This window comes from Macrosteles quadrilineatus, unplaced genomic scaffold (assembly GCF_028750875.1).
Source record: "Macrosteles quadrilineatus isolate MER2022 unplaced genomic scaffold, UCM_ALF_1.0 Scaffold_5__1_contigs__length_97177068, whole genome shotgun sequence".
NCBI classification, from domain to species: Eukaryota; Metazoa; Arthropoda; class Insecta; order Hemiptera; family Cicadellidae; genus Macrosteles; species Macrosteles quadrilineatus.
In genome coordinates, this window is record NW_026542598.1 from 76,676,111 (window position 1) to 76,697,636 (window position 21,526).

A 21,526-nucleotide genomic window follows, 5' to 3' on the forward strand; every position below is an offset into this window, starting at 1 on the left:
AACCTACCAGAAATATCACGATTTTTAGTTGTGAAATGGGGTAGGATAAGGCCAAGTTAGTCAGGTTTGCCTCATTTTACAACTAAAAAAATACTTCAGCTACTTTTTATTAGCTCTTTTTAAACTTGGTATTGTTTTATAGAGCAATGAAAATGCTAAATAAGTTTTCTTGAAATGTTTTCATAAAATCAACCATATTAACCAAGATAGTGTTTTTTTCCTTCAGGGGTCTTTTCTACCTTAACTTAACATACATACAAAGTTTCATAAAGATCGGTTGTAAAACTTCAAAGATAAAAATGTTTTTGTAAAAAAAAACAAAAGGGCGGAAATCTGGTTAAAGCGATTTTGGAAAAAAAAATTTTGTTCTAGATTTTCTCTTTATTTTGACCCAAGGAATCACTACGTAAATGATGTATCCACCTTTTCTGAACACCCTGTTTATTGAGCCATTCCTTTTATTTGACCCCCTCCCAATGCTTGACCACAATCTATATTAGGGCACTTTTAATGTAGAGCATTTCATAAATATTAGAATATACATTTTACGTGCTAAAAGTTGTCTACACAACACTTTGGGAAATAAAAATCAAATTTACAAAAAAAACTTTAATACTTCTTAATAATGTACAAAAGAATAACTTCTTAAAAACAAGGAAAACTGAAATATCTTGTAAAACAATATCACAGTTTGATAAACTGATTTTATTGATTAATAACATCTTAGCTTAAGTTACACATCACAAAGTTCAGATCTTAGTCTACCATCTTCGTCCTCCTCCTCCCCCTCTGCCGCCTCCATATCCACCCCCGCCTCCACCATATCCACCCCCGCCTCCACCATAACCTCCTCCGCCTCCTCCAAACCTTCCCCCACCCCTCCCTCCACCACGACTTCTCTCCTGGTCTTTCTTCTCTTTCATTGCCTCAAACCTTTCAGCCATCTGATATAGCTCCTCTGGCACGATCTGGAAATAGAAATTTTAAAATAGTTATGGTTTACAACTTTCTTAGTGTTTGGGCAAAACCCAAAGCTTGTATACAAAGCTTAAAACTAGTGATTGAAGCAAAATACCCAAGAATAAAATTCCTAAACAAAGTTCATTGTTTATAAAAATATACAGTGAAAATAAATTCTGACCTTGTTTTTAATCAATTCTAAAACTTATTAACAGTGTTTCAACCATTTAAGCTAGAATAACATCAACCATGTTCAACTGGATCATCTCCTGTGATTGCAGAAACCCTAATGTAAGCATATCCTACAACCAGGACTACATGAAGAGAACCAACAGCCCATAAATGAATGGAACACATTAATTTAACTATAGGCTGTCAGTGATTACTGAAACATAAAATTTCCCCAGTCCTCGACAAGATTCAAGTACCTTTTCCTGGATCTCAGCAGCATCTGTGAGCATATCCCAGATCAGGGCGACGTGGAAATAGAACCGACAGGAACCCATTAATGAATACTACAGTACCACTCAATCATTACTCATACACAACTTTTTTTTAGTCCTAGACAAAACACAATTTTTCTGGTCATGAAAACGTGCAGGTACAATTCCCTAGCTTTTAAGGGAGTAGCCAAGGTCCCACTAGAAAAAAACAGGCCATGCTGCAGCTCAACACTACGTCACAGTGGTGGATAGTTGTACTAAAGTTGCCAGACTTAAACCGCCAGCTTATTTACCTAAAACATATGAGATATAGCAGTGAATCAATCCACACAGGTGCGGCGTTGTGGGTCCTGCAGCATGCCCTGTTTTCCTAGTGGGGCCTTGTGCAAGTCACTCTGTGTAAGATTTATTTCTCGGGTTTTTCATAGCATCTTCATGGCCATTAAGATGTAAACGATACATTCACAACAGGTACTGCATACCTGGTTCGCCTCCTCCATCATCTTTATCAAGTCCCGAGCCTGAGCCCAATCTTGTCGGGTGACAAACGAGATGGCCTCGCCAGTCCGACCCGCACGTCCTGTACGTCCAACTCTGTGAACATACTCCTCGATGTTGCGCGGGAAGTCATAATTGATGATGTGCCTGGGAAAATAATAAAAAGATTACAATTTTATATAACAACTAGCAGTGTGGCCGATCTACGGACGTGAATATTGTAGTCAGTTGAAACCTTAAGTTCAGTACCATTTGAAACATGAAGAATCTCCGGTAGCCCAGCCTGGATGGTACCTAGCCATTTAATTTAAATTGCAGTTACAAACTATTCTACTTGCGATCAATAAAATCTGTTAAGTCAATAGGTTATTAACTTAACATAAGTTGGTTTTGTATTTGCTACCAAAACGTGATCGGAAATAATTGCACTATTTGTAAACATTTTCAATTTTTAGCATAAGGGTAAAAGTTTGAAGAAAGAATCTTTACGTCGTTATAGATGACATATTCTCTAAACAGATCATTGGTATTTGATAAATTATGTGGAGGAAATGTGACAAAACTCGTTCAAAAACCCAGTCATGAGCGAGTTTTGGTCCCATTTTCTTCTAATGCATTATATTATTTCCAAAGTAGTTAAGCCATGTAATAATAAGTTCTTAAGCCATGTTAAGAATGTCTAATAGGTAAAGACATTCTCGCAAATCCATTGGATACAGTATAACAGTTTGAAGCTTGATCTCGCTACTCTAGTTTTCACGGAGTAAGCCACGTAAATTGGCAGACACAATGACAGAAATTGATATAAGAAGTGTTTTAGCTTTCTTAGGCTATAAAACATAAAAATAACCAAAATCCACTATTCTAAACAATGTATAGTTAAAACTGTAATTTTATTAATAAAGAAGTAGATTTAACGACTACCGTACCAAAGTACTTAGTGATTGTTTATATCAATTTTACCAATGAAAAATACAGTAGAACCTCTTTATCCGAGTCCACTAATCCGAACGCCTCATAGCTGTACTCTATACACAGTAGGTACAGTAGTTAGTACTTAGATTATTGTATACTGTATTGTATTTATTGGTATACGCACCGTAATTGTTTCTATTGTAATGTACAGTACTGTTTATTACCTATGTTTACTTCTGTTTTAAATAAACAGTGTATTTTATTTTATAAAGTAAACAAAACTTAAATAAAAAAAGTAAATAAAGTAAACTTTATAAGTATATAACTTAATAAGTAAATAAAGTCCGAACCTTCCCCCGGTCCCAATTAGTTTGGATTCAAGAGGTTCTACTGTACCAGTTTAAGAGCAATATTAGAATTGTGTAAAGCATAAACAAATTTTACCATAACTTAAATTAATAATAATGTAAGCTACTCAAACATAAACCGATTCAAGACTTAAAACTTACGTGATATCCTGAATGTCGATTCCACGAGAAGCTACATCTGTAGCAATCAATATCCTGATTTCTCCTGACTTAAGATCAATCAAGGCTTGTTCCCGGTCGCTTTGCTCTCGATCACCGTGAATCACATCGCAGTTGACCCCCGCGAGTGCTAACTCACTGGAGATGTCGTCTGCTCTTGACTTTTTGCCGACAAATACCATAACTTTTTCTTCTGGACCCATGTTGCACAAAAAGTCCAGCAGCTGGAAAAGTAAAAGGTTAGAAACTACATGCCTGGAAATTATTTGTTAATTTCACTAATTACTTTTTTCACTATGGAATACAAACGGATAAAAGGTTACTCCAGGAATCAATAGGGCTATTTGACTGTTGGTGATAGCGCAGATCAAAGACCTAGCGCAGAACAAAGACCTAACCCAGAAGTCTCATCGAGCCAGTAAAAACGTTGCGTTCGAATCTGCTAGTGTCTACACCAGAATCTAGGTGCGCTGCTTTCACTGAGATTTTTCAAAGAGTATATTTTACTTGCATGTATGATCAGCTGATAGCAACGGTGTAGTGACCGCAGACAGTTCTGTCCTACCGTGTCCATGTCTGGTAAAGCCCCCCATCAAGTGTCAGCAGCATTCCTTGATTCTCTTATAGACACTAGCAGATATTCAAACAAAACGTTTTTTTAATAGTTTAGTAAAGTTTTGGGTTAGGTCTTTTATAATAGCCACAGACAATTAGGAACAAAAACCACATGCTCACCAGCGGTTATTTCCCAGTCCATCTGTGTTGAAAACTACACTGATGAGCTATTTAACAGCCAACCATAACAAACTTTACTTTCCAACTCGTAAAAAACTTGCTATAAGGTACAGCGGATAAGTTGACACCATCACTATGATCCCCCCTTAAGAACCAACTGTTCAGCAAATAACTTATTTTAAAATATTTCGATGTAACTGACCCTAGGCTCCTTCTCGGACTCGTCCATAAACTCGATTGTCTGGGTGACGGAGTGTGTGGCGGCCAGGTCTAGAGAGCCAACATACACCTGGATGGGGTTTTTCATGTAGGACTCTGCCAGTCGCCTGACGCCTGCCGGCCATGTAGCACTGGACAAACATAGCAACGTCAATTTTAATAAGCTATAGCTATGACAGGAAAAAAGTAAAACAATTTCTTAACCTTGGACCTTCTGGAAGACCTGCCAGTAAAATTTTCAGCTAGAAAAGATAACACAGAACAAATAAAATTATATTGGAAATTGGAATGATCAAATCAAATCATACCAGACTAGCATCAGAAGTGTGATCTTTGACAATCACCCAAAACATTTTTAGTCAGAACAGTTTTAAAACTAACAATTTTCTTTAAGCGCTAATAATCTCTGAGGAAAATTAGCTTTAAATATTATAAAAATAAACGTGCTATCTTTGAACTCTAGATATTATCACTAGTCAGGCCTAAAGAAAACAAAAACTAAATAAGACTATAGGAAGTTAACTTTATCAGTGTGTTACTAAGCAAAGGTCACCTGGTCATAACAGTTTGTCTGTCAGGACGAATGTCCAAGAGAGTTTTGCGGATCTCTGGCTCAAATCCCATGTCTAACATTCGGTCTGCCTCATCCAAAACTAGATATGTGATGGCTTGAAGGTTCAGATCACCTGCAGGCAGTAATACAAGAGAAAATCAAATTTTTAAGTTAAAATTTTGCATAAACACATTCAACTTGCCTTTTAGAACTTATTCTTGGGGAAGTAGTTAAGACAATCTTTAGTATTTTTTACTAATACTAGCTGTGTGCCCATTCTACGCACGGGGATCTTATCATAGTCAGTTAAAACCTTCTTATATAAAGCACAGCAGTTGGTTTGCATACTTTCAGATATGCTGACAAAACTATTCCTTCGCAAATACAGTATCTGACAGTTTCAAGCCAAAACTAATGCTTCGCAATTAAATGTCACCCGGATCTTGTTGGTCCATATGTTATATCCAATGACTAAATAAACGGTATCAGCATTCTGACACATACTTTCTCCCATAAGTTTGTCAACAACCTTTATCATGTGTAAGCGGTGAGAGTAAATATACGGAAATGGGATTTGTGCAATTTTGTTCAGAATTTAAAGGACTATAACATAATGGTTAAAAGTATTTAAGGTATTACCTCAACCTCTTAATTTAACACTTTATTCGGGTTGACATTTTCATTATCAAGGCGCTCTTGTCCTTTCCGTGAAACATTGAGAAACAAGGACATTAATGCGTTACCATCATACATACACACAAAAATACCGAACTTAATTAGGGAATCTGCTACGCTTTAAGCATAAAAAGGTACATATAAAATTAGTACTTGAAATCTTTGTTAATGCCATAAAATTTGATCATAACAATTTATATTTGCTTGGACCGGAGATGACTCGAAATTCTGTCGAAATGCTATCTGAATCGGTTTGCTATATGAAATGAAGTACAGTAGGCCTACTATAGACGATTTAGATTGGTAATTTGTAATAAAAATTACCAAAATAGGCCACGAACTATTGATACATAAACAAACTTCAAAGTGTTTGAACAATTCATGATGGTTTGCTGAATAAATGTTTTACTAAAATGCGTTATAGTTTTCTTAGCATAACATTTTGGAATCCAGACAGAAAAAGCAAAAATTATACAGTTAAGACATCAATTAAATTGAATAGGCCTATGCCTGTAATAAATAAGGTGCAACACCAACGATAACTAATTTGTAAATTACTGTGATGTGTTGGTACGTAAAAATGATTCTTGCTGCTACTAAAGGTTAAAAGGTAAAGAACCAGTACCGTACCAAAAACCAACGTTTACAGTTAAAAACTGTAGTACAGCCGACCAATTATATGCGTTAATCAAGGTTATTGATCTCTTGGTTTTGGATTTTCTCGTAAAAAGTGATCAGCAATCAAAGTTATTTCCCATTAATTGCTTTATTTGTACACAACTCTTAATGTAAACTTATCGGTGTCAGTTTGAAAAAAAAACCTTATACAACATAACTTTCTGTTATTTAATAGATTACGTATTCTCTGAACAATGGTTGCTGGTATATATATTAACATTATAAGGAAATGTGACAAAAATCACACAACGTTGGGTTTTTGGACGTTTATAATTTTATTTCTTAAGTACCTAGGTAGGCCGTGTATTCTATGGAAAAGTACCGGTATCAAGGATCGTTGTCGAAAGGGTTGTTATAAATAATTGGGTAAGCATACGTACCACACGTACCCAAGAGAAGGGCTATGGGCCTATTGGCTGTATGGTCCAGCGATTGCATCACACGGTGAGTAGGAACTATTGACTTTATATAGTCAATGGTAGGAACAGAAAGTGACACATTGGAAAATCGAGTTCAGCATCATCCGTAAACCTCTGTTACAATCACCCACTGCAGTTGTAATTTTTTGCTTTACACTTTACACAACCGCCATTGAAGAGCCGTCAATGAGTGGAACATTGTTTATAAGCTATTGGCGACGGTCATTAGTAAATTTAAGTTTCCCAGCCGTATACAACACTGATTCAATCTTGATTCAATGTCTTCTTTCTGGTTATCAAAACTCCAAAACAATTTTATACACATATTTCTGGTTCCTGACCTGGATAATGCCTAGTTATTTAATTTACGGTTACACTATATTATTCCACTTGCGATTAATTAAATCCTTTATGTAATAAAAACGTTTTTAATCTCACTTGGATGGGATTTGCCTTCAAAACGTGATCGGAAATGGTTGTGGTGTTTGTAAACAACATTTGTAAACATTTCAGTGACAGCTAGAAAAAATAATCTTGATCCGAACAGCTGTTCGTTGTTTCATAGATGATTATGTGATACAAATTGGAAGAAAACTTGACAAAAATCGCACAAAACTGCATTTTTGAACGGCCGTAATTTTAATTACAAAGTAGTGAGACCATATTTTAATGGCTCAAGACACTCTCGCCAATCCAGTGAATATATTAAAATGACTTGGGTCTTGATAGGTACTCTCGTTTTCCTGGAGAAGATTGCGTAAAATGCCATCTTGAGTGTGTCAGACAGACAGACAGACAGACAGACAGAAATTTAGATGAGACTTGTTTCGGCTTCTTTAATGTATAAAACGTAAAAATAACCTAAAAATGTATGATTCTGAGCAATGTACAGACAAAACTCTAATTTTAGCGAATTTCCCATATAGGGAATAAGCTATTACCGTAGTACTCATGGTAAGACCTGGACGCGGGACCGATTTTGTTTTTCGTTTTGAGGTCCCTAGAGGCCAAAAACACCATCCGTTCAAATTCATATATATATATATACAGGGTGTTTTTTTAAAAACTTGCATCTTTATTTATGTAAAAACCGCAATAGATAGAAATATGCAGTTTGCGGGAATCATCTATTGACGTAGGGGGACCAATTGTTTTGAATTCAACGTTACATTCACATTCCCCCCCTTTCCCCCCTGCCCCCAACTTAATTTTTTTAAATAGCAAGGTACCCCTTGTGACATATTAAATAAAAGAGCATGAAAAAAGAAAATGTTTGATGAAAAAAAATTGAAAATCGGTTCATAAATTTGTGAGATATTCCCCCCCTCACCCCCCCGGAACTTATTTTTTTTTAATAGCAAAGTACCCCTTGTGACATATCAAATGAAAGAGCATGAAAAAAGAAAAATTTTGGTGAAATTTATTTTTCATTTGATATGTCACAAGGGCGGGTACCTTGCTATTAAAAAACAAGTTATGGGTAGGGGAAAAGGGGGGTGATTATCTCACAAATTCATGAGCCGATTTTAAATTTTTTTCACCAAAAATTTTCTTTTTTCATGCTCTTTCATTTGATATGTCACAAGGGGTACTTTGCTATTAAAAAAAAATTAACTTCCGGGGGGGTGAGGGGGGGAATATCTCACAAATTTATGAACCAATTTTCAATTTTTTTTCATCAAACATTTTCTTTTTTTATGCTCTTTTATTTGATATGTCACAAGGGGTACCTTGCTATTTAAAAAAAATAAGTTGGGGGCAGGGGGGGAAAGGGGGGGAATGTGAATGTAATGTTGAATTCAAAACAATTGGTCCCCCTACGTCAATAGATGATTCCCGCAAACTGCATATTTCTATCTATTGCGGTTTTTACATAAATAAAGATGCAAGTTTTTAAAAAAACACCCTGTATATATATATTTATATATATATATATTTATATATATATGTGTCCGTTAGCACGATAACTCGAGCAAAAATGATCCGATTTTGATGAAATTTGGTAAAAACGTGTAAACCTACGTTTATTCGAACGAGTTCGCGATTCAGCATGATCGGACCATGGGAACGGGGGTTTACGGGGGGTTTTATGGGGTAAAAATAGGTTTTTCCCATTTTTGACCCAAAAAACACAAAATTTAGCAATTTCTTTCCAAACCATTTTGTAGAGCTTAAAAAAACAAATAATTTAGTATATTGAAGCGTTATTATGCGCCTAATGGTTACGGAGAAAATTCCAAAAAATTGTAAATTTAAAATTCCCATGTTATTCTTATGGAGAATAAGTAAACTGTTGTAGTTTGCTTGTTTATGAACATATTTTGATCAATTTTGGAAAATGTTTTTATTTCTTACTAACTATTAACATTTTACAAAAAAAACAAAGTTTTACCCTCCCTGATGCAGCAAACCTAAGTACTTGTTCAACTAATTCTATTTAAATCGGGAATAAATGTTATATTTTTAAGTAGACATTTCAGTGTAAAAATCAAATCAGTCAAATGGAAATTCGCTTAGTCTGCAGGTTTGCTGCGGCGGGGGTATTATTTATATAGATAAGATCAACTGTAGGCTATAGAAAAGGATATTACAAAATGCACACAATGAAAATACTCATTTTTTCTAATTTTTACTACTTTTATAGTTCTCCATATAATTTTTCTTTCATGACTTCCCAAACTTTGGCTACGTTAGTATATTAATCTTGATATGTTTTAGGTGCTTTCTAGGGATGGACGGGATTGTACTTTTAGTTCAGCACGGAACGGGATTTTTCCCCTTCCAATTTCGAGATGGGACTTTTTTTCCCCTGTGATTTTGCACTCAGGACTTGATAAAATCGCTGATGATCGGAACAAATTAATACCATCCTGATAAAATTAGAATCAAATATAATCCTGTTTGATAAATGGGAATACATTTTCCCCGAAATTTCGGGACCCCTCTATCCCTGGTGCTTTCTCACTTTAGGGCCAGACTCCAGTTCTCAAATACTATAAAATGTACATTTTTTACTTGTCTGCAATAATTCTTTAAACAACACAAATATACCATATCCAAAACAAACTTTAAAAGCAGAAATGTTCACTATTTAAATGTATTTCAAACTTGTTACTGAACAGTGTTAATTGTTTGAATGTTTCATTATTTGTATACATTACCGGCAGCAATCAGGTCATTCATACGTCCAGGAGTCGCCACTACAATCTCCACCCCTCTCCTCAGTTGATCTATCTGGTCACGGCGACTGCCACCTCCGTAGATGCACATCCTACACAAGTATTTACCAACGTTTAAACGATCATTGAAATATAAAAATCTATACATAGTTGCAATCATTTTTCAAACCAACATTGCATCAATTAGGTGCACATTTTGCAAAAGTTATGTTATATACTTCTTATGTGTATAGAAGCCATCCACAACCTATAAAATATACGTTTGGTAAAAAGGTTTCTTAAGCCTTTCAAAGATATAAATAAGACCATACAGACAGTTCCTACTACATACACACAGTAGATTTTTTCCGACAAAAGAGCCTTAAAAAGCAACCCCCCCCCCCCAAAGCAAATATTGTTTTTAGAGTAGGCTGTCGTTGGTGAGAAATTGGTTTTGCAACCCAATAATCGATCAGGCACTTCAGCTTCATTCTTCCTCATTCACACGTCAGTAAAATACACTACAAAAAAAAAGCATGTTTGAAACTGTGCTTAAACACAACCCACATAAAATAACAACCCTAGTACCGAATTTAAAAACCCAAAATGTGTAGCCCTTACATTCAAGTCTTAGGACGTTAGATTCTAGCCTTAAACTGTTACACATTACTTCAGGCACAGGTTTTGTTGGTACTAACCGACACAGACTTCTCATACCATCGTAAATTTTGAAGCTTGTTTCTTGTGTCTAGTTAATTTTTGGTGACACTGATCGCTAGTGTGGACGAAATTTTGTTTATATCATTTTAAGGGTAATTTCATGATTTGTGCTTTACTGTTCGGTTATTTAACAAGGGAACGAGTTATTTTATGATAAGTTTATGATTAGATCGTTTTATTTGGTCAAACGAGGTTATAAATAGGGATGGTCAAGTCTCGAAATTTCGGGAAATTTTCAATCTCGTTACACGAGACGAGATTACTTTTTGGCCGAGATTTTTATCGAGACGAGAATAAAAAAAAAAAAAAAAATTTAAAAACGCCTGCAGAAAGTCAATGCAATACCCGCAATACAGGAGCGTGTTGTAGTTGCGTTTCCTTTTCGAAGGCGTTCTTATTTAATTAATTCTTTTAATGTAAATATTACTTTAATTCTTTTAATGTAAATATTACTTTCATTATTTTAATAATATTACTTTAATAACATTTGAGAAGTTTTGTTAAGTGTAAGCAGTGTGAGGAATGTTTTATTACTATAAAAAAGTCAAAACAAGTAACTATTTTATAAAAATTAATATTGCTTTTATTTTATGATTTATTTTATTTTAGGATAAGTTGAAATCTATCCTAACTGATATCACCATGTTTCCTAATCGTAGGCATTTTTAATAAGTTAGGCGTGATTAATAAAAAAATGTTATGCTGATGTTATTTAATAAAAGATTGTAAATATTCTTGCCTATTATCATTATTTTAGTATTTAAACAGTCATCTAACAATGTTACAAAATCAGGTAAAAATTTCGAACGTGCATTTCCCGTTGTGTATGAGAAGAGAAATCTCGTCTCGAAATTTTATGAGAAATAAAAAATCTCGTCTCGTCTCGAACTAAAAATCCAATCTCGTCCATCCCTAGTTATAAATGACTGAAATAACAAGAAAAAAATTGTAAACAAAACACGACTTGTGCAGTGAACCGGATGAAACTACAACAAAATTGTCATCAGCTGATCCATAAGGATGACTTCTCTAAGGGAGTATATTTTATCCATGCTTCATGATAGGCTTCGAGAATCACTGTGTTACCACTTAGATAAAATTAATTGATGATTGGTTGGATTTAAACCCGGTACCTCTGGGACAGAACCCACGCTCTACAACTAGACTAGCTTGCTCCAGACTTGGATGAGCTACTTACGACTTTATGTTCCTGTACGAGTATTTGCTGGCCTCAGCTTGTATCTGCTGAGCCAGTTCCCTCGTTGGAGCCAATATGAGGACGTTGGGCCCTCCTCGCTCTCCCCTCGGAGTGGGCTGACCCTCGATGTGGATCAACGCAGGCAACAGGAATGCCAGGGTTTTACCTATAAAGTAGGTCATTTGGTAAAAACTAAACTTACTAACACCAATGGTGTTGCAGATTGATTTTGCATTGCTGTGCATCAAATTGTTGACTGTTTTACATCCAGGACTCATTTGTTTGAAATTGCATACAGGGCAGAGAATAATAAATAATGAATAATACACACTAGACTTGTTTTGGTCTTGCAAAGTGTTTAACTTAATTTTGGATATGAAACAGTCCAAGAGGTTAGTGAAGCTTGAGAGACAGAAGGGCGTAATGATATTCCTAAAATATAAAATCAAGGACAATGAAAATGACACTTGTAATAAAGCCATCAAGGGTCTTTTTATTGAGGTCCAACTGTGTATTGTCATATCTTTTAATAAGTGCTTATTGTACAATAAAACTGGCCAATTCAAGCTCTTGGACATATTTCCGACGTACCTGTTCCAGTCTGTGCGATGCCGATTAAATCTTTCCCACTCAACAGGATGGGCCACGCCTGACACTGAATGGGCGAAGGTTCCGTGAAGTTTTGGTTGTAAATCTGTTCCAGGATATCGGGGTACGGGGCGAAAGCCTGCTCAAAGGTCAAAACCGGGTTCGGAATGCCCTCTCCACACTCACCAAATGTGTACTGCACAACGATATTGTTCTTTTTCTTCCTGTGTACAATCGTAAAAAGTTAGACACGGAAAACTGCAGGGAATCAGCTTGCATTATATAGATACTTAATCAGATTGTCAAAATTACAAAAACAAATAGTTTAGTTCTTAAGTTAAAGAAAGAACTTATATGCTGCTGGCTGATAAGACATTTTTGGACTTTGGAATGGACTCAATGGTTCATGTTGTATCGTGGGTTAGGTGTAAGAAAGAGAGGCACGTGGCCTTCCCTTGAATAAATTGTTTGTTTTTTTGTTGGTTGTCGATACATAGATAGGTATGAATAGTACTGTAGTTAGATAATGAGAAAAATGTATGCAATATAATGATGAACATCATAAATCGACTTGCCTATTCGTTACCTACCTGTATTGCGCTACAAATTCTGGGTCCATATGCTTGACTTCGGGGTCTTCTTTATAAAACTCTTTGATAAGAGGTGCAAGGTTTGCCCACTTCTGTTTTTGTCCCTCCTCCTGTGATTAAAAGGACAAAACTTGATTAAAGATATGATAAATATTTTAAATAAAATCTTTGTAACGTGTATATTTTGTGGGGAGGGGGATAAAAAACCAGACCTTTAGCCCGGAATTCCTAACCAAGTTGTACCAGCTTTTAGGTTAGAAAGATAAAATAATTTGTAGCCATCACTGCTTACTATGAGCATGGAATATTATTTTGTTTAGTAATAAACAAGTGTAGAATGAGAATTTTTACTGTGTGAAATAATCCTTTAGTTTTAATAGGTTGTTGACTCACTAGCAAGACTATCTTTTAGGAGCTTTCTAACTACAGAATAAGAAAAAAAATTATATCTTCATATTTTAAAAAATTATTAAGGAGAGGTGTGCATAAATGAGTTCAAAACCAAAATAATTTTATCAATTGAAGATCTAATTGGGTTCATAACCACATATTCGTGTGATAGGGCATCCCCTATTAGGTATATTTGAAAATTAAATAAAGAAATGTACTGTGTTAAAAAGATCCAGCTACTACAGTGGATGTAAAAATTAAATCCACATATTGTCTCTTAAGGTTTTTTGGAACCTAATACAATTTAAAAATCCAAGTCACCGATGAAGAGTTCAGTGACTTTCACAATCGTTAAGACACTATGTATACTTACATAAGCTCTGTTGACTTGGTCCCAGTCTATGTTTGGAGGTTCCATGTCATCCAGTTCTCTCCGTTTGATAGGGATGTTGCTGTGACTTCTGTCGTTCCCTCGTCTGCCGCCCCTCCCTCCTCTTCCCCTCATGCCTGGCTTTCCCCCCGGACCCCACCCCTCCACATCACACACCAGGTCATCTATCAATTCTTTTGCCTTCTCCTGACTCTCAGCAGAACCTCGCAGTGTTATCTGAGTTTCATCTGCACCGTTGTTTTTCTCAATCTGGAAATAGTATCAAACTATGACGCATCAAAGTAATAGAATATCGTCAGATTTTTACAAACCGGTACCTATATCAGGATTTAAAAAAAAACCTGTTTTTTTCAAATATGGTTGGAGTCTGATTTGAATTTATTATAAAACGGCTACTTTTTGACACTCACACATATTGCTTTGTTTCTATATGAAAACACACGTTAACATTCAACCAAAACACAACTTTATAATGACAACAAAATATTATAACAAAATTTCAACACTTCTTAAAGTTTCAAAAATGTTAATAATTGCTTGGGCTACATTTTAAAAAACTAAATAAAATGGAATGAGTCATAGACATTTTAATAGCTTTTTTACTGACTACAATGGCTCAACTGAGCTGACTACCAATAGAAATGTTATAATACTTATTTGATACTCAGAGCTACTAAGAAATGCAATCTAACCTCGATATGACGAACCTCAACATAAGGAATTTCTAACTATAAAATTTTAATCCCTAGAAATCTCCATTAGACACAATAATGTAGCCTATTTCACCTTCACATATAAAAAAAAAACATATCAACATCCGTGATTTAACACATTTTTGACGACCACGGCTAATGTAAGTCACCTCAATATAAAAAAATAATCATTATCAGAACCTTATAACGGATTTTACCTCTAGTACTTAAAAATTGTCTCTTTTTTTCTCTCGATATAACAAACTCCCCACGTTCCTTTGATGAAAATTATAAATGGGTCGGTTGTCGGTAATACCAGAATTTAGAAGAAAAAAAAACAAAACCGAGAATTGACGTAAAAAGTCAGTTTCTGGTTATGAGTTATTGTGCAATAACTTTGCCGCTATCGTGGTAATTAGTTAGGAGCACATAAAAGTTTTGTTAGATGTTTGTTTACGACTTAAGATTTCTTATATTGAGGTTAAACTGTACCTTGATTCATCAATAGGGTACGGTACTTAACTTAAAGATTGTTTAGGAATTGTAAACAATTAAATTATAAAACTGTTCAAACGAAACATACCTTAATTTCTGCTCCAGACTCAGCTTCCAAATCTCTTATTTTGGATCCTCCTTTTCCAATAATTCTACCAACATCGGACGAACTGATGGTCATAGTTATACAATTATCATTTCGACCTCTGTTAAATCCCTCACCATCCCTACCTGAAACAGGTTTTATCATGAACAGATTTTGTTTTTTGGACCTACCTATCTTGTAATATGAATACTAGGCCTACTATATACAATTGTAAAGACAATAAAGGGTGTCCCATAAAGATGTTGCTTTGTTCATTATAATACTAGAACCAAACACACCGAGCACAAACATGAAATTTCACAGCTGGAACAAAAACATAAGTTTGCCTAACTCACCTAAAAACTCCTTGAGTCCCACTTGATTCCAACCAATCAGAACAAAATGGTGAAGAACTAAAATAATTGTGCGTTTTTGTTATAGTAATTTTATTTGGTAAAACATTTTAAACTAGTTCTTGATCATTTTACAATGTTACCTACAGTAAACAAAATTAAAGTAATTAAATAGATAGGATAGTGGTACAGTCCACTCTTGGTAATTCAAACACTTGATAATTCAAAACTTTCGATAATTCAAAATGAAGGCTCAGTCCCTAGAGAATCTCTCAATATTTCAAATTTTTACCATGCATTTTGATACACTCGGTATTTCAAAGTCAAATAGAGGACAGGTCAATTTGTAACACGCAGTAATTCGAAGTTTCGTCGGAAAAACACTCTATAATTCGAAGTAACTCAGTAATTCGAAGTTTCGTCGGTTAACACTATAATTCACGAAAGCGCGCCGTTGTGGCAGCCTTCCCGCACCACCATGGGGGACCCAGCGGATTTTAGCCAATTCATCGAATAGTGCGCGAAGTTGTTAACTCGCTCCTAGCCTTCAATAACAAAGATTAAGCACAATAATGTTTATATATTCGTAATCTGCATTAAATGCAGAATGTAATGGTGTAAATAAATTTTACTTTTGATTTAAAATAGAATTTCCATAGTTAAAAAGAGTTAAAAATTGTTTCATTGTGACATGAAAAAGTTAGTATGCGAGGAAGTATTTTATTTTTGGGCCAGAAGAAAACTGTAAGCGACAAAGTTGTAGTTTAAGAGATGATTTTTAACATGTGATCGAGCAATTTACAATTAAGTTTGTAGTATAGTGATATAATAGCGCGACGAGGTTCATTTTATGTCGCACCAACCTCCTCAGTCCAGCAACTCTTTATGTTTTTGCTACTCGATCATTGTAAAGCTAAATACATTTTAACCCTTTTTTAATAGTTGATATAAGTTAAAGAATACAACTAACTATTCTATGGATGTGATCATATATTTAATTTATTTGCATAAGATAAATATCAATACCAGTACCGGGCTGCCGCCCAAACCGTTTGTTTCTCCAAAGCTAGGGACATTATGAATGAATGTAACAAAAATAAGTTAGGTGTAAGGCAGAGATTGAAGAAATTGGTTTTGTTTCACAACATGTAATGCAACTTTTGTACTATATTTAAGCACGATTGTGGGCAGTAAATCTTATTCTTAAAAGTACTGTTTAGTATTATTAACCAAACCCTTTTCTCTTATGTGTGATGATATGAATTTTAAAACATATAGGCTACAGAATAACAATTACACTCAAAACACTTTTTTACTAATCGTGTCTTTGCAAGATTATACTCATATTGTCAAAGGAACACGACTAAAAATTTGATTTGTAAATTTAATATTCAGTTTGTGTTACTTATCAATTATTTGTTCTGAGCCTTAATATTTGAAATTTCTCATTAATCACTAAACAAAGCAGATAATACACGATTACTTGTTACATTTAAACAAAGGGGGATTACCAGTCCCTGTCCCTGTATATAGTCTACATTTTTTATTTTAATTTACAGTCACATTGTATGTAAATAGTTTACCTAGAAGGTGATAATTCAGTATATAGTTATGTGTTACCTGTAATAAAAATGTATTTAATACAACTATTGGTTGTACTCAAAACGTTTCTGGGAGCACAGTACCGTAAACGTAAAGATTAGCGGAACCAGGGAGGACAGCCCTCGGCGCGATTTATAAATAACCTCTTTGCGTTACTAATTACTCCATTACACACGACTAGAAAATTTTATTTGAAATTGCTTGGTTATATGCTGAAGGTCATCTCATTAGCTACGATTTTGTCGCTTGAAGTTTGCTTCTGACCAAAAAATAAAAAAAATCCTTGCTTAGTAACTTTTTCATGTCAAGGTGTGATATTTGTTTAACATTTTTAGTTGTTAAAATTCAAATTACGATTTAAATAAAATTATATTTATACTGTCAGATTCTGCAGTTAATGCAGATTCCGAATATATAACTGTAATTGCAGTCAACCTTTTGTATGCACGGTCAGGAGCGTATTAACAACCGCGTGCACGGCTTGAGGAACTGACATATCTGCGTTGGGTCCCCCATAGTGGTGGAGGAAGGTTGCCGAAACGGTGCGCTTTTTATCCCAAATCTCCTATCTACCCGGTGTTCCAGTTGTGTTATATACTTCGATGTTCGCTATGCACGTTTTAATCACGCTAGACATTCCATCTATATGGACCAGGTCGCTAATTTTAACTGAAAAAGAACTAAAATTCATTGTGTAGCCCCTGAACTGTTGATTAGACTAATATTTAAGATACCTTCACGTCCACAGTTCATAAATGAATTTGGTCAAACCCACTACATGTTTCGCCTATACATAGGCATTGTCAAGTGATCCTTCAAGAACGTTTCGACCATTATAGACTCGTCAAAAAACATTTAAATAAATACACATAAAACACTATACATTGTACAAAACATCACTTAGTAGGCCTACTATTTACCGCAACTGTTTAATATTTAGTCGAACTGCAAAGGTAAAACTGTTCCTGTCTATTGTTTTGCGCTATTATGGCGTTTAAAATTGAATTAGATTTGAAGTTTAGCTGGTCATTTAAAATATGGTTTTTATTGTGGATGTCTTGGAAACTTTTGTAGATTTCGAATTGTTCTAGAGAGTCTAATTTGTTACCTTTGTTACAAATGTGAAGGATTTCCAGGCTATTGGCGATTACATCTACGGTGTGATTGTTTGGCTCGACTGATAACGGAGAAGGGGTCGGGGTTACATAATTCCAGCCACTCTGCCTCCGTACCGCGACCGGTAAATAGTAGGCCTACTAAGTGTTAAATGTTTCGTACAATGTATCGTGTTTTATGTGTATTTATTTTAATGTTTTTTGACGAGTCTACAATGGACGAAACGTTCTTGAAGGATCACTTGACAATGCCTATGTATAGGCGAAACATGTAGCGGGTTTGACCATTCATTTGTGAACTGTGGACGTGAAGGTATGTACCTACCTTAAATATTAGTAAAAATGAACATAATTCTGTGAGCCAGCCACAGAATTTGCTAGTGTGTAGAATTCTATTTTCTACCTGTTATCTGACTTAAGTGAGACATAGAGCTGCTTTTAGCAATCTGCAAGAGTTTTGGGTTTCAGAATTTAAATTCCCAGAGTCTGTAATTTATTTCAACGCAAACACCATTAGGCTGTACAAAAAAATATGTGTAAGAACTGACATGATAAGATTACAATGATGTTGTTGACCTAAAAACCTAGTGTCGCAGTTCTAGAAAAAAATTTAAGTCTTTAGTTTACCTCTTCCCCCTCCTCCTCGAGAGCCCCTTCCTCCACGTCCACCTCTGAAGTCATTCCCCCATCCACCCCTTTCTTCCCTGTTGTCATCCCTCCAGTTGTTACGGTTGCCATCATCAGAGTTGAATCTTCCTCGCCCTCCTCTACCACCCCCTCTTGAGAAGGTTGTTGAATAGACAGGTGCAGATTGTGAGCTTTCACCACCAGAATCCCAGCCATCGTCTGCCATTATAACTATTTAAACTTAAGGGCGTACCTGTAGAAATAATTGAGTGATTAGATACAAGTTGAACGTGATCACTGCTGATATTTGGAAGATAAACTCTTGTTAAAATTGCTATTGAAATCAAATAAGTTAGCTTTATTAATTATAGAACTCATATTCAGAAGTTGCATTGATTCACGTTAACCCATAAGTTATGTGATGTAACCTATGTTTAACAAACCATGCGCGTCATCACCTAAGACTCATAGACTAGGCCTACTAATTTAGTGAGATTTACTCAGTCAATGGTTACTCGGTAACTTGTTAAATTGAATTTACCAGTCTTACTTTCTTGCGTTTTTAGCAATTCCTCATGACTGTGCACTTACAGCCTAGGCCTAGCCTATAATTTATTTTTAAACAATGTCAATGCCCTATTATAGTTACCTAGACTTCTTAAGTCAAGTGATTAAATTTTTAGAATTCTACGTCATGGTGTCTACTAAACCTGGTTTGAAAAATTCAAGGAGTTTTCCAGGAGAATTCAAGACAAATTCCTGAATTTTAAGAGCTATTATCGGAACCCGCTCAACTAATCGCAACCCGCTAATAATTATTAATTATTTTTATTTGAAACAAAACTTTTCCAAAGAATAATATTTTAAACAATATAATAAAACAGTATAACTGGTAGGAAAGGCGACACCAGTTATCATCTCCCGCGATCGTGGGAATACTGGTGAGCATATCTTACAGTCTCGTCAAAAAATGCAACTGATCGCGGCAAAACAGGTTCGCATATTTTATGATTTCAGCGACACCAAGAATCGTCTCCCGCGATCGCGGTAACACCCGTAGGCATATCTCGCGGTTTCGGCGATACCGATAATCGTCTCCCGCGATCGCAACAATACCCGTGAGCATATCCTGCGGTTTCGGCGACACTGATAATCGTCTCCCGCGATCGCAGCAATACCCATGAGCATATGTTGCCTTTTTGGCGACACCGATAATCGTCTCCCGCGATCGCGGCAACACCCGTAGACATATCTCGAGGTTTCGGCGACACCGATAATCGTCTCCCACGATCGCGATAACACCCGTAGGCATATCTTGAGGTTTCGGCGACACCGATAATCGTCTCCCGCGATGGCGGCAATACCCGTGAGCATATCCTGCGGTTTCAGATTAAGTAGTATTAAGTAGCTTAATCAAAGACCAAACATTTCCATTGACTTGGTAGCCTAATGCACCAAGTTACCCTAGTACCATCGATTGTAACAATCAAATTAAAGTAACTTAAGCTTTCAAAGTTTGGCTTATCCTAACCCATCCGTATCAAGTAAATTAATAGGCCTTAGGTTATAACATAGACAAATAGAATAAATATTGACCGTCAGCTGTGCTGCGGTTACTTAGCATTAATTCTGGCGTGCACCACTAGGTTTACAGTGTAGTTACGGCGTACACCGCTGCAGCGTCTGCTGGTCGCATACGGCTCATGCGCTCCTCACCTGCAACGGTGTGCGCCGTAACTAAGTTAAACGGCACTCCTAGCGGTGGGCACCAGAACTTTCCTTTGAAAGTCTATATTTATGTCTATGGTTCTAGACCTACTAAGTTTAGTGACAAGGTCTACTTAAATTGATAGAACCATTGTTATGGTAGGCTACATTTAAATAACTTAACCCTTAGAGTGCCAGGCGAGAAATAAAAGTAACGCTCAAAAAATGCCGATGATTTTTCCCGAAGGTCGCGCTAAAAATGCCAAGCGCGATCTGGCGATTTTTAGGTTAAAATTTTGTAAAAATCGAATTTTCGATATTTCGACCAACGAAAATCGATGTATCGCATCTAGTAACTTTCGACTCAATGTTAACTTAATATATGGGTTAAAAGAATCCGAGTATCCATTCGGTTGTTATGACAACTGTTCGATCATTACGAAACGTCCGGTCAGCCAGACGTTGGCACTTTTGGCTCGTTCTAAAAACGTCCGGTCACTCAAAGGGTTAATTGGCAGAATTAAATTAAGTTACCTGACTTTATTGTAAGGCCCAAGTTAATTATAAACTGTTAAAATGGATAGGCTAGGTTGTAGAAGTTGTGTTTTTTGGTAAGGCTAAGTTTGGTTAACTTATCCATTGAATTGATAGGTATGGTAACTTACTTTTATGTTTGATCGTTTATAGGCTATGATGTAGTCAGCAGCTAACTTAGGCCTATCAAAGTTTTGTCAACTAATTTGTTACCAAGACTAAGGTGTAGAATGAAAAGGAGTGGAGAATGGAGGTAAATCATAAAAGTTAACAGGTTCATGAACTTAGTTAGGCTACTTACTTGATTCAAAGGTTAAATGAGTTAGCCTAGGCCTATTCCTCTTGTTTTAACTAGGCTACAAATAAAAATAATAATTAAATGAGGTTAACTAACTAATGTCAAAAAGAGACGAATAACTGGATAGTTTACAGAATTCACAGCAATAAGTTTGCAAGTTGTGCAAATAAAATATAATACTATTTCTAAAATAGAATAATAAAATTGACTGCAAAAATCACAATTCGCCGGAAGGCCGGCACGAAAGTAGAAATTGGAATTTGGATTTTGGAATGGGATTATGGGAATGGCTGGATTTGGATGGATATTGGATAAAGGCTCGCATGAAGTTGAAGGGGATGAACAGAACTGGACTGACTGG

At 35.6% G+C, this 21,526-nt stretch overlaps 1 protein-coding gene across 1 annotated transcript; it reads right to left on the reverse strand.

The window, feature by feature from the left end:
* Positions 1-621: 621 nt before the first annotated feature.
* LOC128995405 (probable ATP-dependent RNA helicase DDX43) lies at positions 622-21,407 on the reverse strand. Its single transcript, XM_054420414.1, has 13 exons — positions 21,169-21,407; positions 18,627-18,879; positions 14,933-15,075; positions 13,640-13,906; positions 12,877-12,986; positions 12,290-12,510; positions 11,699-11,864; positions 9,784-9,893; positions 4,851-4,983; positions 4,281-4,428; positions 3,326-3,567; positions 1,886-2,048; positions 622-968 (listed from the first exon to the last, which is right to left on the reverse strand). The coding sequence occupies exons 2-13, from the start codon at positions 18,850-18,852 to the stop codon at positions 762-764; spliced, it is 2,136 nt and encodes a 711-aa protein (XP_054276389.1). The 5' UTR covers positions 18,853-18,879; positions 21,169-21,407; the 3' UTR covers positions 622-761.
* Positions 21,408-21,526: the final 119 nt, after the last annotated feature.